This window comes from Drosophila busckii, chromosome 3R (genome assembly GCF_011750605.1).
Source record: "Drosophila busckii strain San Diego stock center, stock number 13000-0081.31 chromosome 3R, ASM1175060v1, whole genome shotgun sequence".
NCBI classification, from domain to species: Eukaryota; Metazoa; Arthropoda; class Insecta; order Diptera; family Drosophilidae; genus Drosophila; species Drosophila busckii.
In genome coordinates, this window is record NC_046607.1 from 9,902,768 (window position 1) to 9,924,908 (window position 22,141).

Below are 22,141 nucleotides of genomic sequence, written 5' to 3' on the forward strand. Positions count from 1 at the left end.
ATTCGTGTTTGAACTACGGTCGCAGCAGCTTTAGAGTTCAAAATAAATAATTTTCTCTACTCTTTTTTCGCATATTAAGCATACGCAGTGTATACAACTATTATTTTCTGCTATTGTTAATTGTTAATTTCGGCAAAATGGGTGAGTGCACAATTTAAATAATGTAACTAAATCAATCTAGTGTCATCTGACTGGTGTAGTTACTAAATTGTTTTCATTTTACGCTGTCACTGCTTACATTATTCAAGTGTTGATTATATATAATGAGCTACTTTGGGCAGAATTCATAATTCGCGTAGTCAATGTTAGCAAACTTAGCCACTTGTACTATTATCTCAAAGCATACAAATTGTCAATAGCTAGTTAGTTAGTCAATTAGAAGTGCTGTCTTTAATTTGTGCGCTCATAACAGTTTTAATTTGCCAACGTTGCTAGCAAGACTGAATTGTTCTGCAGAACTCGCAGGATACGCAGTGCCTTAATTAATATTTATTTGCTTACATATATCCTTTTTGGGATATTTATTTTATTTTTTCGTAAGTATAAGTATTTTTTGGCCCAATACAATCAAAATATTTTTAAGCAAATAATTCCACAAAAAATTCATAATTATAAATCAAGTTGCGCTCAGCTTGTTTGGCAGCCAGCTTAACTGGTTTGATATTCAAAAAAAAAAAAAAAATTAATAACAATAACACTTTCTTTTGATTACTCGAATGCGCCTCAAAGCGGTTTGGGTTCGAAAGAATGTTTACAAATTAACAAACTGCCAAGCAAGTCCGCTTTGCCAATGTGTCAACATGCTTAGCCTTCTCCATTTAACACCTCAATTCTAATATTAAGAAGCTTTTTTTACGTCACTAAGTCACTCTTGCTTATTAATCGCCACTTAGCAGCTGTTATGCCGTTTCGTTGGACTTATTCGTACGCAAGTGCAAATAATTTGCACATCCAATAAAATGTTTTAATGGGCTTTAGCCCAATGCTTTGATGATTGTTGTTGTACACAGTCTGTCAGCTTCCATATGGCTCCACACATCGAAAAAAAATGCTGAGATATGTGCGTTGAATCTGGTCAGTAAGAAATAGTCTATTAAATTTGCCATATTAATAATTTTTATATGAGATCCGCTTTAAAATATTGTGTCGTTCATAAGGACGCAGTTTATATTTGAAAAGGAATAAATTCAATTCCCAATAGAATATTGTTCTTTGTGTATTGCCTGGCTGGCAATGCGACAAGGCTACTGAAGCTATTAATTTGCGGCTAGTTTTGTGCTCAAACATATGGCAACAATTCCTAGTTATTGACTAAATGACATGAACTCTGACGTCTATGCCTGAGTAACAGTTCTATAGAAAATTGACAAAGAAAACAATCACATGGCATATTTCACTTGAAGTCTGTAGCTACCACGCAGTTATGTTATGCCACTACAACAAGTACTTGCCACAGGCAGCTGACAAAAAAATAGCTGAAGTGGATTGCGGGTTGTACAGGCAAACAAATTGAGATTGGTGGGTATAGGCCGCCGCCTTATCACTGCAAAAGCAGTTCAAGTGCAAAATGCACACAAAAACAACAAAAATTTGTAAGACAATTCCAATTTACTGTTGTTGCATCGTAGCGAGAGAATACAGTTAAGCGTAGCGATGATTAAGTACTAGATGCATGAAACAGAGAGGGGTTTTCTGATAAGATAATGTAATCGTTGTAAGTTAGCCTGATTGATTTCGTTTTGTATTTACTTCAAATTCCTATACAATCTGTTCAAAAATCTTTAAATTCATGCGTTGCGACTTACCCGATTGCATTTAAGCTTGCTGTGCAAAGGCAAGCGCTACGTTTTATATTTAGAAAACAATACTAGAAAGCGATTTCTACTTGAAATACTACGCTTGCCTGCAATACTTACTTACGTAAGCGTGTGAAAAGTGTTAAGATCCAAAGTGAAGTTCGACATAAATAAATAGGAAATGACAAATATTTGTCAAACTAAAACACAATAATCGACAATGGGCAATCATAAAATTAACAGTAATTGTTTATTAGCTTTTTCCAGCGCGCAATTACAATAATTTTGTTATTTATATCTCTCTGTTCATATAAAAAAAGCTTGTGCTCATTATTTTCAGATTTGTGTTTACACAATACACTGTAAAAAAACGCGTTAATAAAACAAATTAATTTTGCTCGTATTTAACAATTAAATAGTATAAATAATTTAATGAAAGAAAAGTTATAAATGATGCATGCAAATTTAAAATTAAGGAGACAATGCGGCGTATGCGCAATCTTAAACACTACTGCTGTTTGCTGTTTGCATCCTGTGTGTGCCTGCTTAAACTTTGCGAATAGCTTCTTAATTGTATAATTATTGCGCACAATTAAGCATGTTGTAAGCAATTGAATTTCAAATGTGCCTTTTACTCTTTGCAGCTGCTACACGTGAGCTAGCCAAGTGCCAACAATGAGACGAGTGTCTGACCAGCAAGAGCAACAATCTTACACAGAAGTAAGTTCGTTTCAGATTAGCGAAGGCCTGTCGCGGAATATGGAGCCAGTGAAAACTAGTCGCATTTTTTTGGCCGCAGTTGCTGGTAGGTAGCTCGAACAATTTTCATGTACCCAAGTCGCATGATAATCTTCTTTTGCTGTAGCCAACTTGTCAGCCTTTGTTGTGGGCACCTGTCTGGGTTGGACGTCACCCATTGGACCCAAGCTCAAAAGCAATGACATCTCCGACTCACCACTGGACAGACCCATAACAAACGATGAAGATGCTTGGATTTCCTCATTGATAGCCATTGGCGCACTGATAGCCCCATTTGTAGCTGGTCCTTTGGCCGACCGCATTGGACGGAAGTGGGTGTTGCTCTCCAGCAGCGTATTCTTTGTGCTCGCCTTTCTGCTCAACATGGTGGCCAGCGAGGTCTGGATACTGTACCTTTCACGCTTGATACAAGGATTTGGCGTGGGCTTTGTCATGACCGTGCAGCCCATGTATGTGGGTGAGATTGCCACGGATAATGTGCGTGGCGCCACAGGATCACTTATGCAGCTGTTCATTGTTTGTGAGTAGCATGCAGTTTCACATTTTATTCCATTGACTAATAATAAGTAATTATTTTACTCAGCTGGCATTTTATATGTCTACGCCATAGGACCGTTTGTCTCCTATCAAGCACTGCAGTGGTGCTGCATCGTACTGCCCATTATCTCCGATATTGTGTTCTTCTTTATGCCCGAGAGTCCTTACTATTTTGCCGGTAAGGGTCGCAAAACAGACGCTGTGCGCGCGCTTCAGTTTTTGCGTGGCCAGAGCGCTGAGGGTGTACACGATGAGATGGCGATTATACAGGCTAACGTGGAGGAGGCTATGGCCAGCAAAGGCACTATGATGGATCTAATCAAAAATCCCGCCAATCGCAAGGCTTTATTAATTTGCGCCGGCCTCATCAGCTTCCAGCAGCTCTCCGGGATCAATGTGGTGCTGTTCAATAGCCAATCGATCTTTGCAAGTGCCGGCACAGGTTTGAATCCGGCCATTGCCACCATCATTATTGGGTGCGTTCAAGTCTCATCCTCTGGTCTAACGCCCATCGTTGTGGACCGATTGGGCCGCAAGGTGTTGCTGCTCATGTCAGCCAGCGTAATGGCCATTGGCTTAGCTGCTCTTGGCTTTTTCTTTTACATGAAACTGGTGGCCGGTGACATAAGCAGCGTAATGTGGCTGCCAGTGCCTGCATTGATTCTCTATAACATTGTTTATTGTACGGGCTTCGGTCCTTTACCCTGGGCTGTGCTGGGCGAGATGTTTCCAGCGAACATAAAGTCGGTCGCCTCCTCTGTTGTGGCCAGCACCTGCTGGATCCTTGGCTTTCTGGTTACACGCTATTATCCTGCGCTCGATGCGCTCGGCTCCTACTATGCCTTCTGGCTCTTTGCTATCTTCTGCGTGGTGGCGTTCTTCTTTGTGTTGTTCGTCGTTATGGAGACCAAAGGACTAAGCCTGCAACAGATTCAGGATCGTCTTAATGGCAAGCGCAACTGATGGCCCCCCTAGTGATAACGCTGGCCAAATCCTATTAACTATTTAAGTCCTATATGCAAGTATTTTATTGCCTAATTTTAAGAACATTCCACACTTGTTATTCATTATTATGTTATCATAATAAAAACCAACAAAGAATTTATAAAGAATTTAAATTGTGCGCGTTCTGAAATTGTGAGTTTAAAATATTTAAACATAGGTTTATTGCTAAGAGAGCAATATTAATACTTATAATATGTTTATGAAATTGCACTCTTAGCAATACACAAAAAACATAAGTTAATTAATAGTACTACAACAATTGGGTAAATTTTTCATTACTTTATATAATTATGAAATATTTAGTTTTCACAAAAGATGATTAATTTTATAATCGATTTTATTTTTAAATAAATTTTATCCATTTACATATATTTATATATATACAAAAAGTAATACAAATTTAGAGCAGAACAAAACAAAAAAAAAAACAACTGAACAAGAGCAAATGTTGTCAGGCTAAAATTATAGCATTTTTTTTTATAATTTACTTTAATACCATACAATACCATACAGTGTAGTATTCTCGACAGTTAATAGCCGGGCGTCAGGCCTTACGATCGGTCTGATATTGGTTACACTGCGCGTATCGGACCCTGTATTGTTGTAAATGTACCCTGTAACATGCATATGTAAATACATACATACATCTGCAGAATATGAATATACTATTTCCATATTTTATGGTAAGTTTCAATATATATTAAAAGATAATATAACATAAGTTTCAGAATATATTAAAAGATAATATAACATTAAAAATGAAAAAAATATAAATTAAATAAATATATATCGTAAGAAAATAATATTGGAATATAGCGATATAAATATATCGATATATCGACATGTTGAAATAGCTATGACAACCCTATGAGTCGGCGCCATTTCTACTATATTTGCGCAATTTGTTGCAAGCAGTTGTTGTTACGAACGCTTAATAAAATTATCTGACGCACAAACAGCAATAGCAATCGTTTTGTTTTGACTCCCTCGGTCAACAAGCTGCTGAAAGTGTTTTCTACGGGCAGGCGGCGTTGTTGTGCATACGAAATACTGTGAAATAGTTGCAAATTGTTAGAGAGACAGTGAGAGCCGCGTGAGGGCACTTAACAATTGCGAAAAGTATATGTTTGTATAAACTGCACGGTTTGTAGTAGACAACGAAATGTTTGGTGGCACTAAACCAACGTTTGGAGCTGGTGCTGGCACCACCGGTTTTGGATCATTTAGCAGCACCCCAACAGCAACACCCTTCGGCCAGTCGGCGTTTGGAAAACCAGCGACGCCTGCTTTCGGTGGCACCAGCGCATTTGGAGCACCGGCTGCTCAGACTTCGTTGTTTGGTAACACTGCGCCCACAACCCAGCCTACTGGTGGTCTCTTTGGCGGCACGACCGGCACTAGTGCTTTCGGCTCCTCAATAACGCAGCCCAACACATTTGGAGGTTAGAAACGAAACTGTGCATATACATAAACTTTCTGTTGCTAATTAAACGTTTTTTCTTTTGCAGCTTTTTCGCAGCCTCAGCAAAGTTCAAACATATTTGGTACAACACAAGCAGCACCAAATACAAATCTATTCGCGCAGCCCGCTACAAGCGCTTTTGGTGCTGCCAAACCTACCACGCTGGGAATGAGTGGCTTTGGCCAAACAGCCACTGCACAACCAACTACTTCATTGTTTGGACAGCAGGCCGCTGTGACCAGTAGCGCAGGTTTTGGAGCCTTTGGTCAGGCAGCACCAACTACAACAAGTGTTTTTGGTAGTGGCGCCGCATCGGCTTTTGGTCAGCCGCAGAGTCTGCCCGTTGGCGCAACTGGTGTTGTGGGCGTGGCAGGTGGCGTCAATGCAGGCACGTCTGTGGTTAAGTACCAGCCTACAATTGGCACGGATACACTCATGAAAGGTGGACAGCCTAACAATGTGAACACAAAGCATCACTGCATTACAGCGATGAAAGAGTACGAGCTAAAGTCGTTGGAAGAGCTGCGTATAGAGGATTATGTGAGCAATCGCAAGGGTCCACAGGCAGGCAGCGCACCTGGTGCATTCGGTTTCGGCAGTCCCGCCACAGCCACTCAGCCAGCAACTGGTGGCCTCTTCGGTTCGCCAGCGCAGCCACAACAGCCCGGCGCGGGACTTTTTGGACAAGCCGCCGCTGAGAACAAAAGTCTCTTTGGAACCTCCGCGTTTGGACAGCCTGCCACTGGGAGTGCTTTTGGTGCACCCGCACAGCAAAACAATTTTATGCAGAAGCCATTTGGAGCCACAACAACAAGTGCCTTTGGCGCGCCTACTAATGACGCTTCAAATCCGTTTGGGGCGAAACCTGTGGGCTTTGGACAGCCTGGCGGCGGTCTGTTTGGACAGCCTGCTACAAGTGCTGCGCCCGCTTTTGGACAAACCAACACTGGATTTGGCGGCTTTGGCAGCACGGCAGCTGCTCCTCAACAACAAACGTCACTGTTTGGCCAAACAAATGCTACAGATCCCAACAAGCCTGCCTTTGGCTTAGGAGCTGCCGTTTCTCAGCCAAATACTGGATTCGGTGGCTTTGGAGCGCCGGCTACAAGCACAGCGGGCGGTTTGTTTGGCGCCAAGCCCGTGGCTGCCACTAACTTTGGTGCCACGCCCGCCTTTGGTGCCGCCTCCACAGCTAACACGGGCTTTGGAAACTTCAGCATGACCAACACCAACCCAGGCACTGGCGGTCTCTTCAATTCCAATCTTAATAAGCCACCTACATCGGCTTTCGGCGGCTTTGGCGCTCCGAGTTCGGCGCCGCTTAACTTTAATACTGGCAATACAGGCGGCTCCATTTTTAGTAATGCGGCTAAGCCTGGTGGTGGTCTTTTTGGTGGTGGCGGCGCTACAACGCTTGGCGGAGGTGCTGGCACTACTATTGGTGGAGGACTCTTTGGTGGTAGCACTACCGCCGGCGCCTTTGGCACAGGCACGTCTACGCTGGGTGCTGGCTTTGGCAGTCTAGGCGGCGGTCATAATGCGCTGGGCGGCATGGGCTTAACTGCCACACCTACCCAAGGGCAAACTGTGGTGCCCATACATCAGCAAATACTATCCAAGGTTACATCGCCATATGGAGACTCGCCCATTTTCAAGGATTTAAAACGTAATGAGAATGTAGATGCCACACGAGCCACAAATCCAGCTGCGCAGCAAGCGGTTCTCGAAATGAACAGTAATCAGTTTAAGGTAAACAACAAGGTTAGTCCTGTGGGTGTCCGTGTTAAGGCGCTGGGTAACTCCAAAAACCGCAAGGCCATGTTTGATGGTCTTGAGGAGCTCGATGCCAGCGTTGAGGGCTTCAATCTAAAGCCAAACGCTAAGCGTCTGGTTATAAAGCCGAAGATAAGTGGCGAGTCCATTAATGGCTCCACTAATCTAACGGGACAGACGAGTGCTGCGCGACTTGGGCGTGAATCCTTTACTGGCGCTATACCCAACGAACCTGCGACCAGCGGCTCACCCATTGTGAGCAGCTCCAATGCCCGTGCTGATGTTGATAGCAGTCGACGTGAATCGTGGCTGCATCCCAACAATTTGGCCAAGGTGCGTCAGCATAATCTCCAATCTGGCATAGATCAGGCATCCTCGCCTCTAAACAGCACACTCACTGAGCTAGTGCCACGCAAGGCGATTGAGACCTACAGAACAGGTGCGCCAGCGCGTCTCTCCGTCTCCACAATACCAGAGAATCCATTTGAGGATCAGGGCAGCGTTATTGCCAGACGTGATACGTTTGCCTCAGAGCCTGCCAATGAGAGCACACTCTCTAATCGTTCACAAGATCAAGATGCGCACCTGGCTATTGAGCCAGCTAATGCAAGCACCGCAAATGCAGCTGCCGAGGCTGACGACGACACTGAGAGCGAACCACATCCAACGGGTATTGTGCTGCGTCGTGTAGGCTATTATACCATACCATCTATGGACGATCTTAAGTCCTATTTGGCCGAAGACGGTTCTTGCGTGGTGCCAGATTTCACCATTGGCCGTCAGGGATATGGCAATGTTTATTATGGAAAACAAATGGATGTGGCTGGCCTCAAGCTTGACGAGATTGGTAAGTGAACAAATTTATTGTAGTAAATGTATGTAGTAGATTTGCTTACTTGCTCATCAGCCATTTTATTTACGAATTATTATGCTAGACGCAACAAAGTAAATTAGAGGTTAACCGATCCGCACACTTCAACAAACTCTTTGTCACTGATTTTTATTAATGACAGTCCAACTCTCATTGTCGTCATCTGTTAGTGTCATTTCTCTTTCATATTTCTCTATTCTTCGCTCCTGTCATTAATACATGTGCGCCACACTCAGTAGGCTTTGCTCTTCGCCTACTACGTTGTCACTTAGGTGACTTAGCAATTTTGTACTTTCTGACATTTAATTCACAAAATAATATCATAAATTTTATATGTATAAGCTTACTTTCTCTATCTCCTACAAGTACATATACATTTTTATCTATTTATAATTTACAGTGCATTTTCGTAACAAGGAGGTTATTATTTATCCGGACGACGATAACAAGCCACCTATTGGCAGCGGCTTGAACCGTGAGGCGCAAGTGACTTTAGACCAGGTTTGGCCCTTGGATAAGACCAAGCATGAGGCCATTAAGGATGCTCAGCGTCTCCTCGAAATGGACTGGGAAGGCAAACTACGACGAGTTTGCGACAAGAACGAGACCCGCTTCATTGAATACAGACCGGAAACTGGTAGCTGGGTGTTTCGCGTCAAGCACTTTTCCAAATATGGTTTGAACGACAGCGATGAGGACGATGACAACCTGCCCGCCGATCCAAAGAAAGCCAAAATATTGCCGACTAATGCAGCCGACAAAATGTTCTTGACAGCACAACGTCAAGCGCCCAAGACGCACGAGGACTCACTCCGCAGTATGGATGCCAAGGCAAGCAATAGGGCTATGGACAACTCGACAGAGTATATGTTAATGGACAAGACACGTATGTAGTCAATGGCTTATTATTTGATTTTAGTATTGACCTTTTTCATTTCAGGCTTCTTTCAAGCTGGCAGTGGCACAGACTTTTCTATGTTTGATGCACCACGCACTGTGACAAGTCCCACAGCTGCGTTAGCCCGCGAAGTTGTGGGCAATGAGCCGCATAAATTACAATTGATGAAATCATCCTTTTTTGTGGAAGACAATGATAGAGATGATGGGTTCGGTGCGTGTGAGATTGGCTCGTAATGACTTTCAATTTATAACTCAAAGCGTTTTATTCACAGACCCACGGCCTGTAATGCCACAACAAATGCCCTTGTTTAATCAGGATCCCAACTTATGGAAGGATCTTGGCGCGTCAGAAACCTCCAGTGAGTACGTACGACCCCGATCCTCATCGGCATCCGTAAACAGCATTCTACGGGAACTGCAATCCGAGGTAACTAAACAAGTCCCATCCATCCTCTTCATGTTAACACATTTCTTTACTTTTTCAGACTTCATCGTTGGCTGAGGAGACAGTCAAGCCGTCTGAAAAAACCACCCAAGTCTTGGCTGTGGATGGCCACAAGGCCATGAATTTTATTGTCAAACCCAAGGTAGCAACGCTTAAAGTTTTTGCTGCAACCGTGCCCTTGATGCGCTCAATTGCACATAGTCTATCCGACCGTTGGATGGCTGATCTAGGTTTCTACAAAAGCCGTGGCTTCAAACTAAACTTTGGGCCACGGAACACGATTATTGTGCCCAACACATTGAACAACTTGCGCACTCTGCATGAAGGTGCGTATACTACAAAAGATAATAGTATTTGACAGATTTATTAACTTTTATAAATTTTCGATTGCTCCTTCGTTCAGGCACTGGAGCGTCAACCGCACTGGTATTTAAGCCGCGTGCCGAAAATGATTTTTCACCTCAGCGACTGCAGCTAATGCAATTAAATGCTGTTAATGCTTATGCTAATTTTCACGAGAGCATTGTGCCGCATTTGGAGGTGCATCTTAGCGGCTGCGAGTCGATAAAAGTCGAGGGCAGCGAGTGTCCTTGGCTGCATGCGGGTGACGGCACTCAGCTGGTGGCCAAACATCTCGCAGAGGCTGTAAGGCAGACCAGCACCGGCATGATGGCCAGCTATTCAGTCTCTGTGTGGTCGCTTATGTTTGCGCTGTGGGGCGAGCACGACGAGATAGTAGATCGTGATAGCGATTCTCACTTTGTGGTCATGTGTCGGCGCAATCTGCTGTCGGAGTGGCTAGAGAACACTCTAGTCAGCAAAGAGCTGCTGACAAAGAAGATCAATACCAACAGCTATCTTAGTCACATGCTAGATCTGTTGAGCTGCCATCGCGTAACTGAAGCCTGTGAACTGGCCTTTAAGTATGATGATGCTAACTTGGCCTTGATACTGGCGCAGCTAGGATCCGGCGCTGTAGTACGCACCCTGCTCGAGGACCAGCTCTTTGCCTGGCAACAAAATAAATCTGATAAACACATACAGCTGGAACGTCTCAAGATGTTCATGTTGGCAGCTGGTGTGCCGCTCATGAAGTCCTCTCAGGGTCCCATAAATCTGCTGGAGGACGAAAATTGGCTAACCACTTTGGCTCTGCAGCTTTGGTACTTTACCGCGCCCACCTCCAGCATAACCGATGCTGTGCTGGCGTATGATAAGTATTTCCAAGCTGATGAATGCTATGCCGTCCCACCAAAGCCAAGCTACAAACAAGCGCCCTACAGCAGCCAGACTGAGGTCTATGACTTACGCTATCATCTGCTGCAGCTCTACTCGAAACGCGTGCACTCTTTGGAGCAGACTTTGAACCCGATTACACACACCGACGATCCAATGGACTTTCGCCTAAGGTAAATGCAACAAATTTTTATTCCAAGCGATCATGTTAATCAATTTGGAATTCTATCTATTAAGCTGGCTGTTGCTACAGGCATTGGAGGCGTTGGGTTATGGCCACTGCAGTGAGCTGGCGGAAGCAAAACTGCATGTAGACTTTGCCAGCCAGCTGGAGAACGATAGCTTGTGGCATTGGGCCATCTTTGTGCAGCTGCACATTAAGGATCGCAATCAGCGTGAACGCGCTGTTCAGCAAACATTACAGCGTTGTGTTAGCGTATCGCCCAAAGCGGATCTCAGTAAAGAGGAACAGTTTGTCATTGAACAGCTGGGGATACCCGAGTCGTGGTTGGACTATGCCAAAGCATTGCGAGCTGGTGCCCTGGGTCATCGTCATCTGCAAGCGAAGTATCTACTAAGGGCTAAGCACTGGGTCGTGGCACATGAGATTATCTTTCAGTATATTGCGCCCGATGCCATTATTAACAGTAAGTTAACAGCTGGACCTATTAATTTATGAGATATTGTTAAATTAATTGCTATATATGCTAATTGTCATAATTGCTTGCAGACAATTTGGATTATTTGTATAGCTTGCTGAGTCAGTTTGAGTGCTCGGACGATGGATGCGTAAAGGTGCCCAATTGGACAAACCAGGGCCAGATATTCCTTGACTATATAGACATCAGCGGGAAGTTTAAGAACATTCACAATGTAAACAGCTTAACAGATATACATGCGCGTTGGGAGAATCTGAAGCCGCAACTAAGCGAACTCTGCTCACGTATTAGCCTGTTGCCTTGCCCAACAGCGAAGCATCGTCTATGCCAAAGCGAGATTTCTAAGAGCCTCAGCTGTCTGGTGCACGGCATGTGCATTGTCTCATCAGAATTTGAACCCAGCTCTGTTTTAAAATTGGCTATGAAGCGCTTACCCATGCCCCAGGAGTTCTCTACTAGAGAACTGGGCAAAATGCTCGATGAGCTCCTAATCCAGATTGACAATCTGGCGCCGTTCAATAGGATTTTAAGTAAATAAAGTGATAGATTGTTAAGATTATAATTTAACTAAACATTTAATTTAGCTTATGTATTTTGAATTTATGTAAATGCAACAACCTTTCGCACTCTTAAAGGCATTAATATTTGTTAATCTTATGCACGCGAAAAAAATAAATTACAGTTTTGTTCAGAACATTCAACTTAAACGATGAAAAATAAGTCAATTAAATCACGAATGTTTTATTAGCACGCTGGGAAAGTTAAAAAACTTGTTAAATGCTGTTGGATAATTTAATTTTATTGTTTTCGCTTTTGATTAATTATATAAATTGAATTACTTTTACAATGTTTAATTAATTAAAAAATACATTTCCATAAAATTCCATTAAAATTGTCCTGTTTCTTTAATTTTAAACAAATCTGTTGAAAACTATAATCGTGAATTGATAGAGGAAGAAATTTACATATTCGTGAAGTCTATACACGAACCAACAAATCGAGTTTCGTGGCTTAGCTTCAACAATGCGACTCTGCTATGGAAGCTCATTAAGATAACGCAACATAAAGCTCTTAACACCAAGAGTTAAAAGCTCTTATCACCCACAGTTATTTTCCGATGTATATATATACTAGCTTAAAGAGCTGCTCTGATCAATTCTGTGAACGATCGCGACGAGAGTGTTGTTTGAAACCGTGTATTAAACATTACGTGAATTGCTTAGACAATTTCATCATTTGCATCATAAACTTAATCAGCTAAGCTAATAACATGGCCAATCCCAGTCCTGCTTCCTGGTGTGGGCGTGGACAGAAGCCACGCGAGTACGCTAAGCACGATCCCATTATTTGCTATGATAAACCTGAGGCATCGGTTGTTTCCAAAGAGGAGTACGATGTATGGAAATAAGTAGGCCAACGATAAAGCAATTGATAATTTTTAATACTTTGATTATCTAGGGTAAGCGTTACGACGCATTGACTGGAGATGTGCTTCAGACTTTGATAGTTCCCAAGCGGGAAGCACGCACCTGGACCATGCAAAAGGGTGATCTTTGTCGCATCACTGTCCATGAGGGCTCACAGGTGGGCGATGTCAATTTCTGGAATTTAGAGAACACTCAAGAGCGGTTCTACTCGGGCAAAACGCGCCAACTGCATGCGGCACACTTAAAGGTTTATGATAGACTGTGGAGCTGCTTGCCGTATCTGCGTCCCATGGCCACTTTTGTGTTTGATACAATGGCCGACTATGGTATAGATGATGATGGAGGTGCACTACATGATGTAATTGGCACACGTTGTGATGATTACACTTACAAGCTTATAACTGGGAAGCACCGTGTCGGTAGCTGCCACAGTTCATTAGTAAAAGCTGTTGTGGAGGAGCGTGGCATGACCGAACAGGATGTGCATGATGTATGGAATATATTCATGTGCACTGGCTTCACCAAGGACACACAGCAATATTTCTGTAAGCCTAGTCCAGCGAAGAAGGGTGATTTTATTGAATTTATTGCGGATATGAATTTATTGGTGGGTCTAAGCGCTTGCCCGCAGGGCGATGTCTCCATTCCAGTGGGTGCTGAGGTTCCCGACGAGAATTGTCACCCACTAAAAGTGGAAGTGTTTCGCAAAAAGTAATCAACTCAAATAATTAAACAAAAACACGGTAACATTGGCTGAAAATAAATTCCAAAGGGCTTATGATTTACAAATGGGTGGTCTCTGTCAGTTGTGGGCGATGTCAATTTCTGGAATTTGGAGAACGAGAGCGGTTCTACTCTTTTTAGAGGACACATTACATGTGGCAGACTTAAAGATTTAAAATAGGTAGCATGTACATATAATGATCGCGGTGTATTGGATGATGTAATTGTACACGTTGTGATGATACACCTCCATTATTATATTTGGTAAGCAATGCGTTGCTAGCTAAGTACCAGTGGACGCAGAGGTCCACGCCGAGAACTGTCCCGCTTTAAAAGTGAAAGTGTTTCGAAAAATGTAAATAACTGTTTACATAAAAACATTTCAACATTAGTATAGGGTCTTCTACAGGGCAAAGGTTCTTCGTGCCAATCGATAAATGATAATATGCTATCGAAATTATATTCACAATTGTCGTCAGCCCTGGTGGCATACTGTAAGCTTTGTAAACATTAAAGCAACAGCAATGCAAAATGAATAACATACGCGGCGAAGACAACCATGAGAAACTTACGAGCTATATACAAAATCCAGACATATCAATACATGATCCGTTACCAGATGTGCTGCCACGTAAATTTGATGAGCTACGCCTGTTGCACATTCCCAAGTGCCCTGGCAGCACAAAGCTGATACCACGTAGAGACTTCGTGACCGGCGAAATACTCGAGTTTATTGAGGTGGACATAGAAGACGTGGGTGCCAATGCCAATAACTCGATGTCCATGCAACGAGAGCCCGGCCTTTTGGAGGAGATAACACGTGGTTCACCGATGAACTTTCCTTTCTGGCCTGGTGGCTTTGATGCCGACACTAGTGGACAGTCGCTGGAAATGGCCAAAATGAATGTTGATAACTTTGAGTTGGGCGATAAGTTGCTAACGATTCCGCCGGGCTTTGCAAGTGGGCATGACTTTGCGTTGGACAAAACAAAGCTTGAGGAACGAACGCCTGAGCCAACATCAGCTACAAACAATGTGAATTTGCTAGAGAACTTGGAGCAGGACTTGGATGTACAGCAATGGCTGCAAATGACACGTAGCGAAGCTGAAACAACGGATACACATGTACCACAACGAGACCTGAAATTTCCGGCAGAGTTCAAAGACGTTGATGATGAGATAATGAATTCTGATCTCAAACCTGATGTGTTAAATATATCCAACAGCACAAACACCTTTAACAGCGACTGGGCCGAAATGGTGGATATTAGCCAGCCTATATCAAACTTTAAGGAACAGATACCCTGTCCCGCTATGGAATTCCCCTTCGAACTTGACGTCTTCCAGAAGCAGGCAATACTCAAGCTGGAACAAAGGCAGTATGTCTTCGTCGCCGCTCACACATCAGCTGGCAAAACTGTTGTTGCCGAGTACGCCATAGCGCTGTCCAAGCGGGATTTGACGCGCACTATTTACACATCGCCAATTAAGGCGTTGTCTAATCAAAAGTATCGTGACTTTCGCAAGACTTTTAAGGATGTCGGCTTGATTACAGGAGATTTGCAAATTGAACCTACCGCCTCCTGCTTAATTATGACCACAGAGATTTTGCGCTCTATGCTTTACTGTGGCAGTGACATTACACGTGATCTGGAGTACGTAATTTTTGACGAAGTTCACTATATAAACAATCCAGAGCGTGGACATGTATGGGAAGAGGTCATTATATTACTGCCCGATCATGTGAACATCATCATGTTAAGTGCCACCGTCCCCAACACCATGGAACTTGCCGACTGGGTGGGCAGCACTAAGAAGCGTAAAGTGTATGTTATAAGCACGCTTAAGCGCCCTGTCCCGTTAATGCACTACCTCTACACAGGTGCCGGTGGCAAGAGTCGTGACGATATATTTTTGCTGGTAGATGCCCAAGGCAAGTTTCTACAAGGAAACTATGAAAAGGCAGTAGAGCGTAAGAAGGAGATGCAAGGCAAGGCCAAGCCGGGTGGTCCCAAAAACTATGTGGGTAGCAAGCAGGATCAGTCCACCTGGATTGGACTCATCGACTTTCTCAAGCGAAATAACAAGATGCCTGTAGTGGCATTCACGCTCTCCCGTAACCGCTGCGATGCCAATGTGGCCGCACTGCAGTCTGTCGATCTCAATACGGCCGTAGAGAAGGGCGCTGTGCAAAAGTTCTTTTTGCAGTGTCTGGCCAAGCTAAAACCACCGGATCGCAGCATACCACAAGTGCTGGTGCTCAAGGATGCGTTGGAGCGTGGCATTGGAGTACATCACAGCGGTATATTACCCATACTCAAGGAAATTGTGGAGATGCTGTTCCAGAATGGTCTCGTTAAACTGCTCTTTGCGACAGAAACCTTTGCCATGGGCGTTAACATGCCCGCCCGAACGGTTATCTTTGACTCTCACAAGAAATTTGATGGCTTGGAGATGCGTAACCTCAAGCCAGGCGAATACATTCAAATGGCTGGACGTGCTGGTCGTCGTGGTCATGATGAGAACGGCACCGTTATTTTGCTTTGCAAAGCCACCGTTCCCCCGGCAATGGAGTTACGCCCCATGCTGCTGGGCCTGCCTGAGAAACTGCAATCGCAGTTTATATTACGTTATGCGGTAATCCTTACGTGTCTGCGCATTGAGAGCATAAAAGTGGAGGACATTATGCAGTTCAGCTTTAAAGAGTTTAATCAGAAACTACAGCTGCCCACTCAGCAAAAGCTACTGCAACTGGCTGAAGCCAAGTTTGCGACACTGCCTACGCTGGGCGAGCATCTGGAGCCGCTTATCTATTTTTACGACAAATCCGTGGAGTACTGGAAAGAGAAGCATCGGATAATGGTATGTACTCTGTGTATTGAGAATATCATTTAACTAGAGAGCAGCTCAGCAATAACGTTGTCTTTTTCAGAAATTTATCGCCACACAGGCAAAGATCCAAAAGGAATTAAAAATTGGGCGTGTGATTGTCATTACCCAAAACAAGCACTATAATAAGCTGGCCATATTGCTTAATGTCAAGTCAGTGCCGGGCAAGGATACCGTGTTCAAGGTATTGGTGCTGGATCATCAGTTTAAGAGCACCGATAGTGAGCAGCCGAATCGTGGTGATCTTTACTATAAAATACTTTCGCTGACACCGCAGCATAAATTTTTCCATCCCGAGGGCATAAATGGACATACGATTCTGGACATAAAAGCCACAGAAATTGTAAATATAACCAAGTCCACTATAAAGGTAGATGCGGATGTTATCATACGAAATTGGGAGCAGCGTCAGATAGAGCGGTTCAAAGATACACCGCCAGGTGCCAGTGTGGTTAAAATTGTCACTGAGCTCTATCAACTCAATGAGGCATACAATGCCAATCCAGAAAGCATTAAGTTCATCAACATGTCTAAGGAGATAAATGTAAATGCAGAGAGTGAAGTTGCCATGATTAACTACGTGGATCATCTCGGACGCCAAGTGGGCAGCGTGTTGCCGCATACAAATATTGCGGGCTTTGAACAGGAGTTTGCTAAGGTGTACGAGCGTCGCATGTTGGAGATACACATTGAAGAGCTGCGCTTTAAGAACTCAGCCAAGAATCTAACGTTATATCCAGACTACTGCAACAAGCTGCAAGTATTACGCGCCTTGAACTATATTGATGAGCTCAATGAGGTCACGCTCAAGGGCAAGGTGGCCTGCGAAATGGGCCAAAACGAATTGCTCATCACCGAACTTATACTCTGCAACATGTTCAACGATCTAGAGCCAGCTGAGATAGCAGCGCTGTTGTCAGGGCTGGTGTTTCAGGCAAAGATTCAGGGGCAGCCTACCATACCTGAGCCGCTCAAGGAGTGTGTGGCTGCATTTGAGCAAATCAACGACACCATACTAGCGGAGGAGCAACGCTGTCAGGCAGCCATTGAGGCAGAAAGTAATCTTAACTTTGGCTTGCTCGAGGTTGTCTATGAGTGGGCCAAAAACAAGGTCAGTGCTAGCTTTTGCTTTTTAACTTTAAAGCGTTTCACATTACGCTTTATTTACAGCCCTTTGCCGAAATCATGAAGCTTACCGAAGTACAGGAGGGGATTATTGTGCGTTGCATACAGCAGTTAGATGAGACATTACGTGATGTGAAAACAGCAGCAATACGCATTGGCAATCCTGGACTGCAGTCAAAGATGGAAGAGGCATCCACGGCCATTAAGCGTGATATTGTATTCACAGCCAGTTTGTATACTGAACTGTAAAAATGTTCAATAAAAATTACATATTCTGTTGCTTAACAACTACAATTAATATATTGAATTAAATTTCAAAGCATACTTATAGAAAAAAGTGTAAAAAAATATGTAAGTTTAGGATAACGTTGTAGACTTGAACGTAGGTCGCACATTTCATCGCGTCTCAGGCTTAAATTTTGGAGGCACCATCATGCCAGTCATGTGCTTTTGTTTCTTTGTTTTCTTTGATTTGCTTGCGCCAGACTGGAAGTCATGCCAACTGTTGACACGGCTCTGACGAGATTCTTCAAAGTTTTGTTGCCATTCGCGATCCGCTTTTATGCGTTCCTCTTCTTCAATTTCAGTTTCGCGCTTTCGTTTGCGTTCCTCCTGATCACGCTGATCGAGCTTTTGTCGTCGCCGCTCCATATCAGCAAAAAGTTTCATGACCATAACATAAATTGCATGTTTGTATTTCGCTGGATCATCCTCTAGTATTGGTTCCATGGGTCTTCCCTCCTTTTTAAGCTTTTTACGTTTTTCGGCAATCTGAAAATCAATAAGGTTAAATAAAGAAAAGGAAGTATAACATAAGGGCTAATATACCATGTGATCTGTGCGTCCCTTGGCTTCTTCATATACGTCCAGACATTTCTTGCGCGTCAGATCATTTTCCAATATTTTCCAGGATCGTGCAACTATGTCGAATGCATTTTGAGCGCGTTCTTGGTTGTCGGGATTTTTGTCCGGATGCACTAGTATGGACAGCGTGCGATAGCGTTTTTTTATGTCGGCCACCTCGACGTCGGGCTCAATCTGCAGCACCTCAAAAGGATTAAGATTGAAGTATGTGGAACCTGGACGAAGTAAACGATCAATTTGTTGAGTAGGAGTTAGTACTGAATCGCGTTTTTCAATTTCTTTCACCTGCGAATATAGGCACAAATATGTTTATTTATATTTACAATAAAGTATATTTTTTTTAGATTCTGAATGAGTACCACCCGTCTCCTGCCACTGCCGTCTTTATTTCTGACATTGGCAATGACGGAACTATTACAAACACATAACTTACTTCAGTGTAGAAATCATCGAATGATTCCTTTGAGGTGCTGGCTTGGTCTTTTGATAATGAAGATGACATTTTCACTTTGTTTTTATAATATTATTATTATTGTCGACAAGAAAAACGAAACATATACTTTTTTGCAGTGTTGTTAAGTTGCGCACAGTATACATGTAGCTCTGCGCGATAACGAATCATATGTATCTAAACCGGATTGTAATCGATTAATTATTTGGTAATAGCTGAGGGCACGTTGTTTATTATTATTATTATATTTTCCAAATTATCAATTAAAAGATAATTGTATCAATGTCTGTGCTTCGAGTTATAAGTCGAAGCACTAACAAATTTTCTTTAAATACAAAATTAAATAAAACCATGAGTACGTGTAAGCCAAATATCAACGCATCCGACATTGTCTGGATGGACTTGGAAATGACAGGCCTGGATATAAACGTTGACCAAGTATTGGAGGTTGCCTGCATTATAACTGATCAGGATCTTAACATCAAAAAAGAGGGCCCATGCTTTGCAATAAAACACACCCAAGATGTGTATGATAACATGAATGATTGGTGTAAAAAACATCATAATGAATCTGGCCTTGTGGATAGATGTAAAAGTTCCGATATAACTCCTGAAACCGCTGAAACTATTCTTTTATCCTTTCTAAAGGAGCACATACCGGAGCGTAAATGCCCTTTGGCTGGTAACTCTGTCTACATGGATCGGTTGTTCTTAAAGAAATATTTTCCAGCAACTGATAATTACATGCATTATAGAATCATTGATGTGTCGACAATAAAAGAATTAGCGAGTAGATGGTATCCAGAGACTTTGAATAATGCTCCTAAGAAAAAACTTGCGCACCGCAGCTTGGACGACATTAAGGAGAGTATATCGGAATTAAAATACTATAAACAGCATTTATTTAAGTAATATGAAAATTTGTTTAAGTATAAAGTACGAACTAATTAGTTTCATTATTTAATTAGTACGAAAATGCAAGCAAAAGTAAAGTTCTATGATTATAAAAAAAAAGACGACAGCAATAAAAAATTCTATTTCTCAATAGGCCCCATTTATATTGTTCTGAGCGGGAGAGAAATGATCGGCATCCTGTCGCCTCCTGGAGGATCTGCTGACGGGGTGGCTATTACTGCCTGAAACCTTCTCAGCTTCAATGCGTCCCGACAAAAAGCTAGCCATACGTTCCTTAAATATAATTTGAATTTAATACAGAAACAAAAGCAGATTCATTTGCTAATTTACCAAATATCCATTTGTCAGGACCTGGAGACTACCATAAAATGCCAGCATGCGTTTGAGCAGTGATTCGGCTTCCTCTTTGGAAATGTTTTTGACCTTATCCAACCGAGTGATGGTTATAATTCGATTGTTCATATAGATAATCTGATGAACTACATCTGTTGTAGTGTGTGCCAAAGACCTGTCAAATTGAAATTTAATTACATTTGCAAATATTGAAAAGGGAGTATTTACGCACCTGGGTAGATTGGACGCAACATTGGCACTATAATTAACCAAATGCACAACGCGTCTAGCTGATTCGCGTGTCAACAGTACGATTAGCTGCTCCAATGTAACGGGTCTAGCTTGATTCTCCGGCTCATCCGCACTTAGATATGTCCATAATTCTTTGGCCTTCTGCATGGCCAACTTGGGATCTGTTGCGATTAGTTCAGCAGCATAAATAAGCACATGAATGGCTTCTTTGCTTTGTTTTTTAAGAGCACGCGCCTCTGCGAGAGTTCGTTGTGTTAGCCTGCGTTTGAGTTTGCGGGAGAAGCGTTGACCGTGATGAATGGCCTTAATGGCGCCCTTCTCATTTTCTGCTGCGCCCGCGGGCTCATTATCTTCATCTTGGGGCGCTGTGGAGCGGATATATAAACAATATTTCAATTGCGAGGCTTATCTACTGGCTTGTTTATGAATTAGGCATGTACATATATATATGTAAGTGTGAAGAGAGAAATTCAGAGAGTGATAACCTTCGGTTGGCAAGAAGCGCCTTTTAGACGTCGATGCTTATAAATAAATCATAAGATGACACGCTGCTGATGTCGCTAGGCACAAAAGCTTATCACAATTCCGTCTCTCTGCATCTTTCTTTAGCACTCACCATCTGTGTGATCCTGATCTGTAGGAATCGGCACAAGGTATTTATCCACAAACTTATCACCAGCAGTAAAAGCGCCATCAATTCTTTCAGCTGCATATGTGGTAAGAGGATTTTCAAGCACAGCATTCCCAATTTGCTTCACAGAATCAGCACGCTTCAGAACAGGCCGCACCAGATGGTCAGACATGTATTCCTTGGTGTTCCAGTACATCTTTAAGCACAAAATGATGGCCTATGTAAGCGAATCTCAAGACAAAGTGGCACCATGTGCAACCCCAACCCAACTTACCATCTCTGGAGGGAGATAGACTAGCGGTATGCGCTGCTCTAAAATATCTAGACTCTTGCACATCACATTGTCCAGTCGTTTAAGTGGCTGCTCGAACAGTCTAACAGCCGGTTGCATGGATTCGTAGGCCATGCCTACAGTTGACTCGGCAGTCTCAAAGTACCAGCTAAATAGGCGATTGTTGTTCTTTACTTTCCCATAGATGCTTTCTACACGCTTAAAACTGGACTCTACTAGAGGTATGGATGTAATGCGATCCAAGGCTTCCATATGCAGCCCACTGCTCATGCTCATGGTTGCAGCTGCTTAAGTAGAGAAAAATCACTTTAGGCTTTCACTTGATAATAAAATATAACTGCAACACTAACCCATTTCTGTTGGATTTATAAATAATTTAAAATTGCACAATGCTTGTACCGCTCTGTTTGCAGGCTGAAGCTTAACTGATCCGCTATGGCAACAATTTTTGTATTTAAACAAGCTCCAGCTTTTGAATTGCTAGTTCGAATTGACCATGCAGCGATCGCCATGCACACAAATGAATATATAATATATTGACCCCTGGAGATAAGAATGAAACGATCCGAATATAAAAGTGAGCACCTAGACATTTATAAAAAACATTTAATGGCATGTTTTTTTTTGAGTTTCAAAGTTCGGTCAGAATCTGATTATGTATAATAAGTTCTCCAAGTGAATATGTGTCTGAGTCACTTAGTTTAACAAGCAATTGCATATCATAGCTGTACACATGACGAAAACGTTTAAAGTGCATTTTAAGTTGATCTCGAATTTGTTTGTACAATAGCTACCT

The 22,141-nt window shown here is 42.7% G+C and overlaps 7 protein-coding genes across 10 annotated transcripts; 5 read left to right on the forward strand and 2 right to left on the reverse strand.

The window, feature by feature from the left end:
- Window positions 1-15: 15 nt before the first annotated feature.
- On the forward strand, window positions 16-4,198 carry LOC108604517 (facilitated trehalose transporter Tret1). 3 transcript variants are annotated; one of them, XM_017994021.1, is made up of 4 exons: window positions 16-141; window positions 2,441-2,601; window positions 2,662-3,075; window positions 3,139-4,198. In XM_017994021.1, exons 2-4 carry the CDS (start codon window positions 2,472-2,474, stop codon window positions 4,053-4,055), a joined length of 1,461 nt encoding a protein of 486 aa, XP_017849510.1. In that variant the 5' UTR covers window positions 16-141; window positions 2,441-2,471; the 3' UTR covers window positions 4,056-4,198. The 3 variants fall into 3 exon arrangements, with proteins under 3 accessions (XP_017849510.1, XP_017849511.1, XP_017849512.1); XM_017994022.1 differs by lacking the exon at window positions 16-141 and adding an exon at window positions 434-536; XM_017994023.1 differs by lacking the exon at window positions 16-141 and adding an exon at window positions 1,850-1,920.
- Window positions 4,199-5,080: 882 nt separating this feature from the next.
- Window positions 5,081-12,221, forward strand: LOC108604077 (nuclear pore complex protein Nup98-Nup96). Its single transcript, XM_017993347.2, has 9 exons — window positions 5,081-5,539; window positions 5,606-8,179; window positions 8,604-9,089; window positions 9,144-9,314; window positions 9,376-9,530; window positions 9,589-9,874; window positions 9,952-10,957; window positions 11,022-11,431; window positions 11,515-12,221. Exons 1-9 carry the CDS (start codon window positions 5,260-5,262, stop codon window positions 11,979-11,981), a joined length of 5,835 nt encoding a protein of 1,944 aa, XP_017848836.2. The 5' UTR covers window positions 5,081-5,259; the 3' UTR covers window positions 11,982-12,221.
- A 355-nt stretch (window positions 12,222-12,576) lies between these two features.
- LOC108603344 (uncharacterized protein C11D3.03c) lies at window positions 12,577-13,634 on the forward strand. The gene is made up of 2 exons (XM_017992075.2): window positions 12,577-12,839; window positions 12,902-13,634. The coding sequence occupies exons 1-2, from the start codon at window positions 12,714-12,716 to the stop codon at window positions 13,583-13,585; spliced, it is 810 nt and encodes a 269-aa protein (XP_017847564.2). The 5' UTR covers window positions 12,577-12,713; the 3' UTR covers window positions 13,586-13,634.
- Window positions 13,635-14,073: 439 nt separating this feature from the next.
- Window positions 14,074-17,895, forward strand: LOC108603345 (helicase SKI2W). The gene is made up of 3 exons (XM_017992076.2): window positions 14,074-16,455; window positions 16,526-17,593; window positions 17,653-17,895. Exons 1-3 carry the CDS (start codon window positions 14,125-14,127, stop codon window positions 17,854-17,856), a joined length of 3,603 nt encoding a protein of 1,200 aa, XP_017847565.2. The 5' UTR covers window positions 14,074-14,124; the 3' UTR covers window positions 17,857-17,895.
- A 19-nt stretch (window positions 17,896-17,914) lies between these two features.
- Window positions 17,915-19,050, reverse strand: LOC108603348 (dnaJ homolog subfamily C member 8). Its single transcript, XM_017992081.1, has 3 exons — window positions 18,905-19,050; window positions 18,436-18,756; window positions 17,915-18,378 (listed from the first exon to the last, which is right to left on the reverse strand). The coding sequence occupies exons 1-3, from the start codon at window positions 18,971-18,973 to the stop codon at window positions 18,004-18,006; spliced, it is 765 nt and encodes a 254-aa protein (XP_017847570.1). The 5' UTR covers window positions 18,974-19,050; the 3' UTR covers window positions 17,915-18,003.
- Window positions 19,051-19,164: 114 nt separating this feature from the next.
- On the forward strand, window positions 19,165-19,933 carry LOC108603349 (probable oligoribonuclease). The gene has a single exon (XM_017992082.1). The coding sequence runs from the start codon at window positions 19,205-19,207 to the stop codon at window positions 19,832-19,834; it is 630 nt and encodes a 209-aa protein (XP_017847571.1). The 5' UTR covers window positions 19,165-19,204; the 3' UTR covers window positions 19,835-19,933.
- A 14-nt stretch (window positions 19,934-19,947) lies between these two features.
- LOC108603347 (lipid storage droplets surface-binding protein 1) lies at window positions 19,948-21,781 on the reverse strand. Of its 2 annotated transcripts, none has more exons than XM_017992079.2 (6): window positions 21,696-21,781; window positions 21,328-21,632; window positions 21,039-21,249; window positions 20,403-20,787; window positions 20,168-20,345; window positions 19,948-20,110 (listed from the first exon to the last, which is right to left on the reverse strand). In XM_017992079.2, exons 1-6 carry the CDS (start codon window positions 21,697-21,699, stop codon window positions 19,964-19,966), a joined length of 1,230 nt encoding a protein of 409 aa, XP_017847568.1. In that variant the 5' UTR covers window positions 21,700-21,781; the 3' UTR covers window positions 19,948-19,963. The 2 variants fall into 2 exon arrangements, with proteins under 2 accessions (XP_017847568.1, XP_017847569.1); XM_017992080.2 differs by having other exon boundaries at window positions 21,328-21,629; window positions 21,696-21,778.
- Window positions 21,782-22,141: the final 360 nt, after the last annotated feature.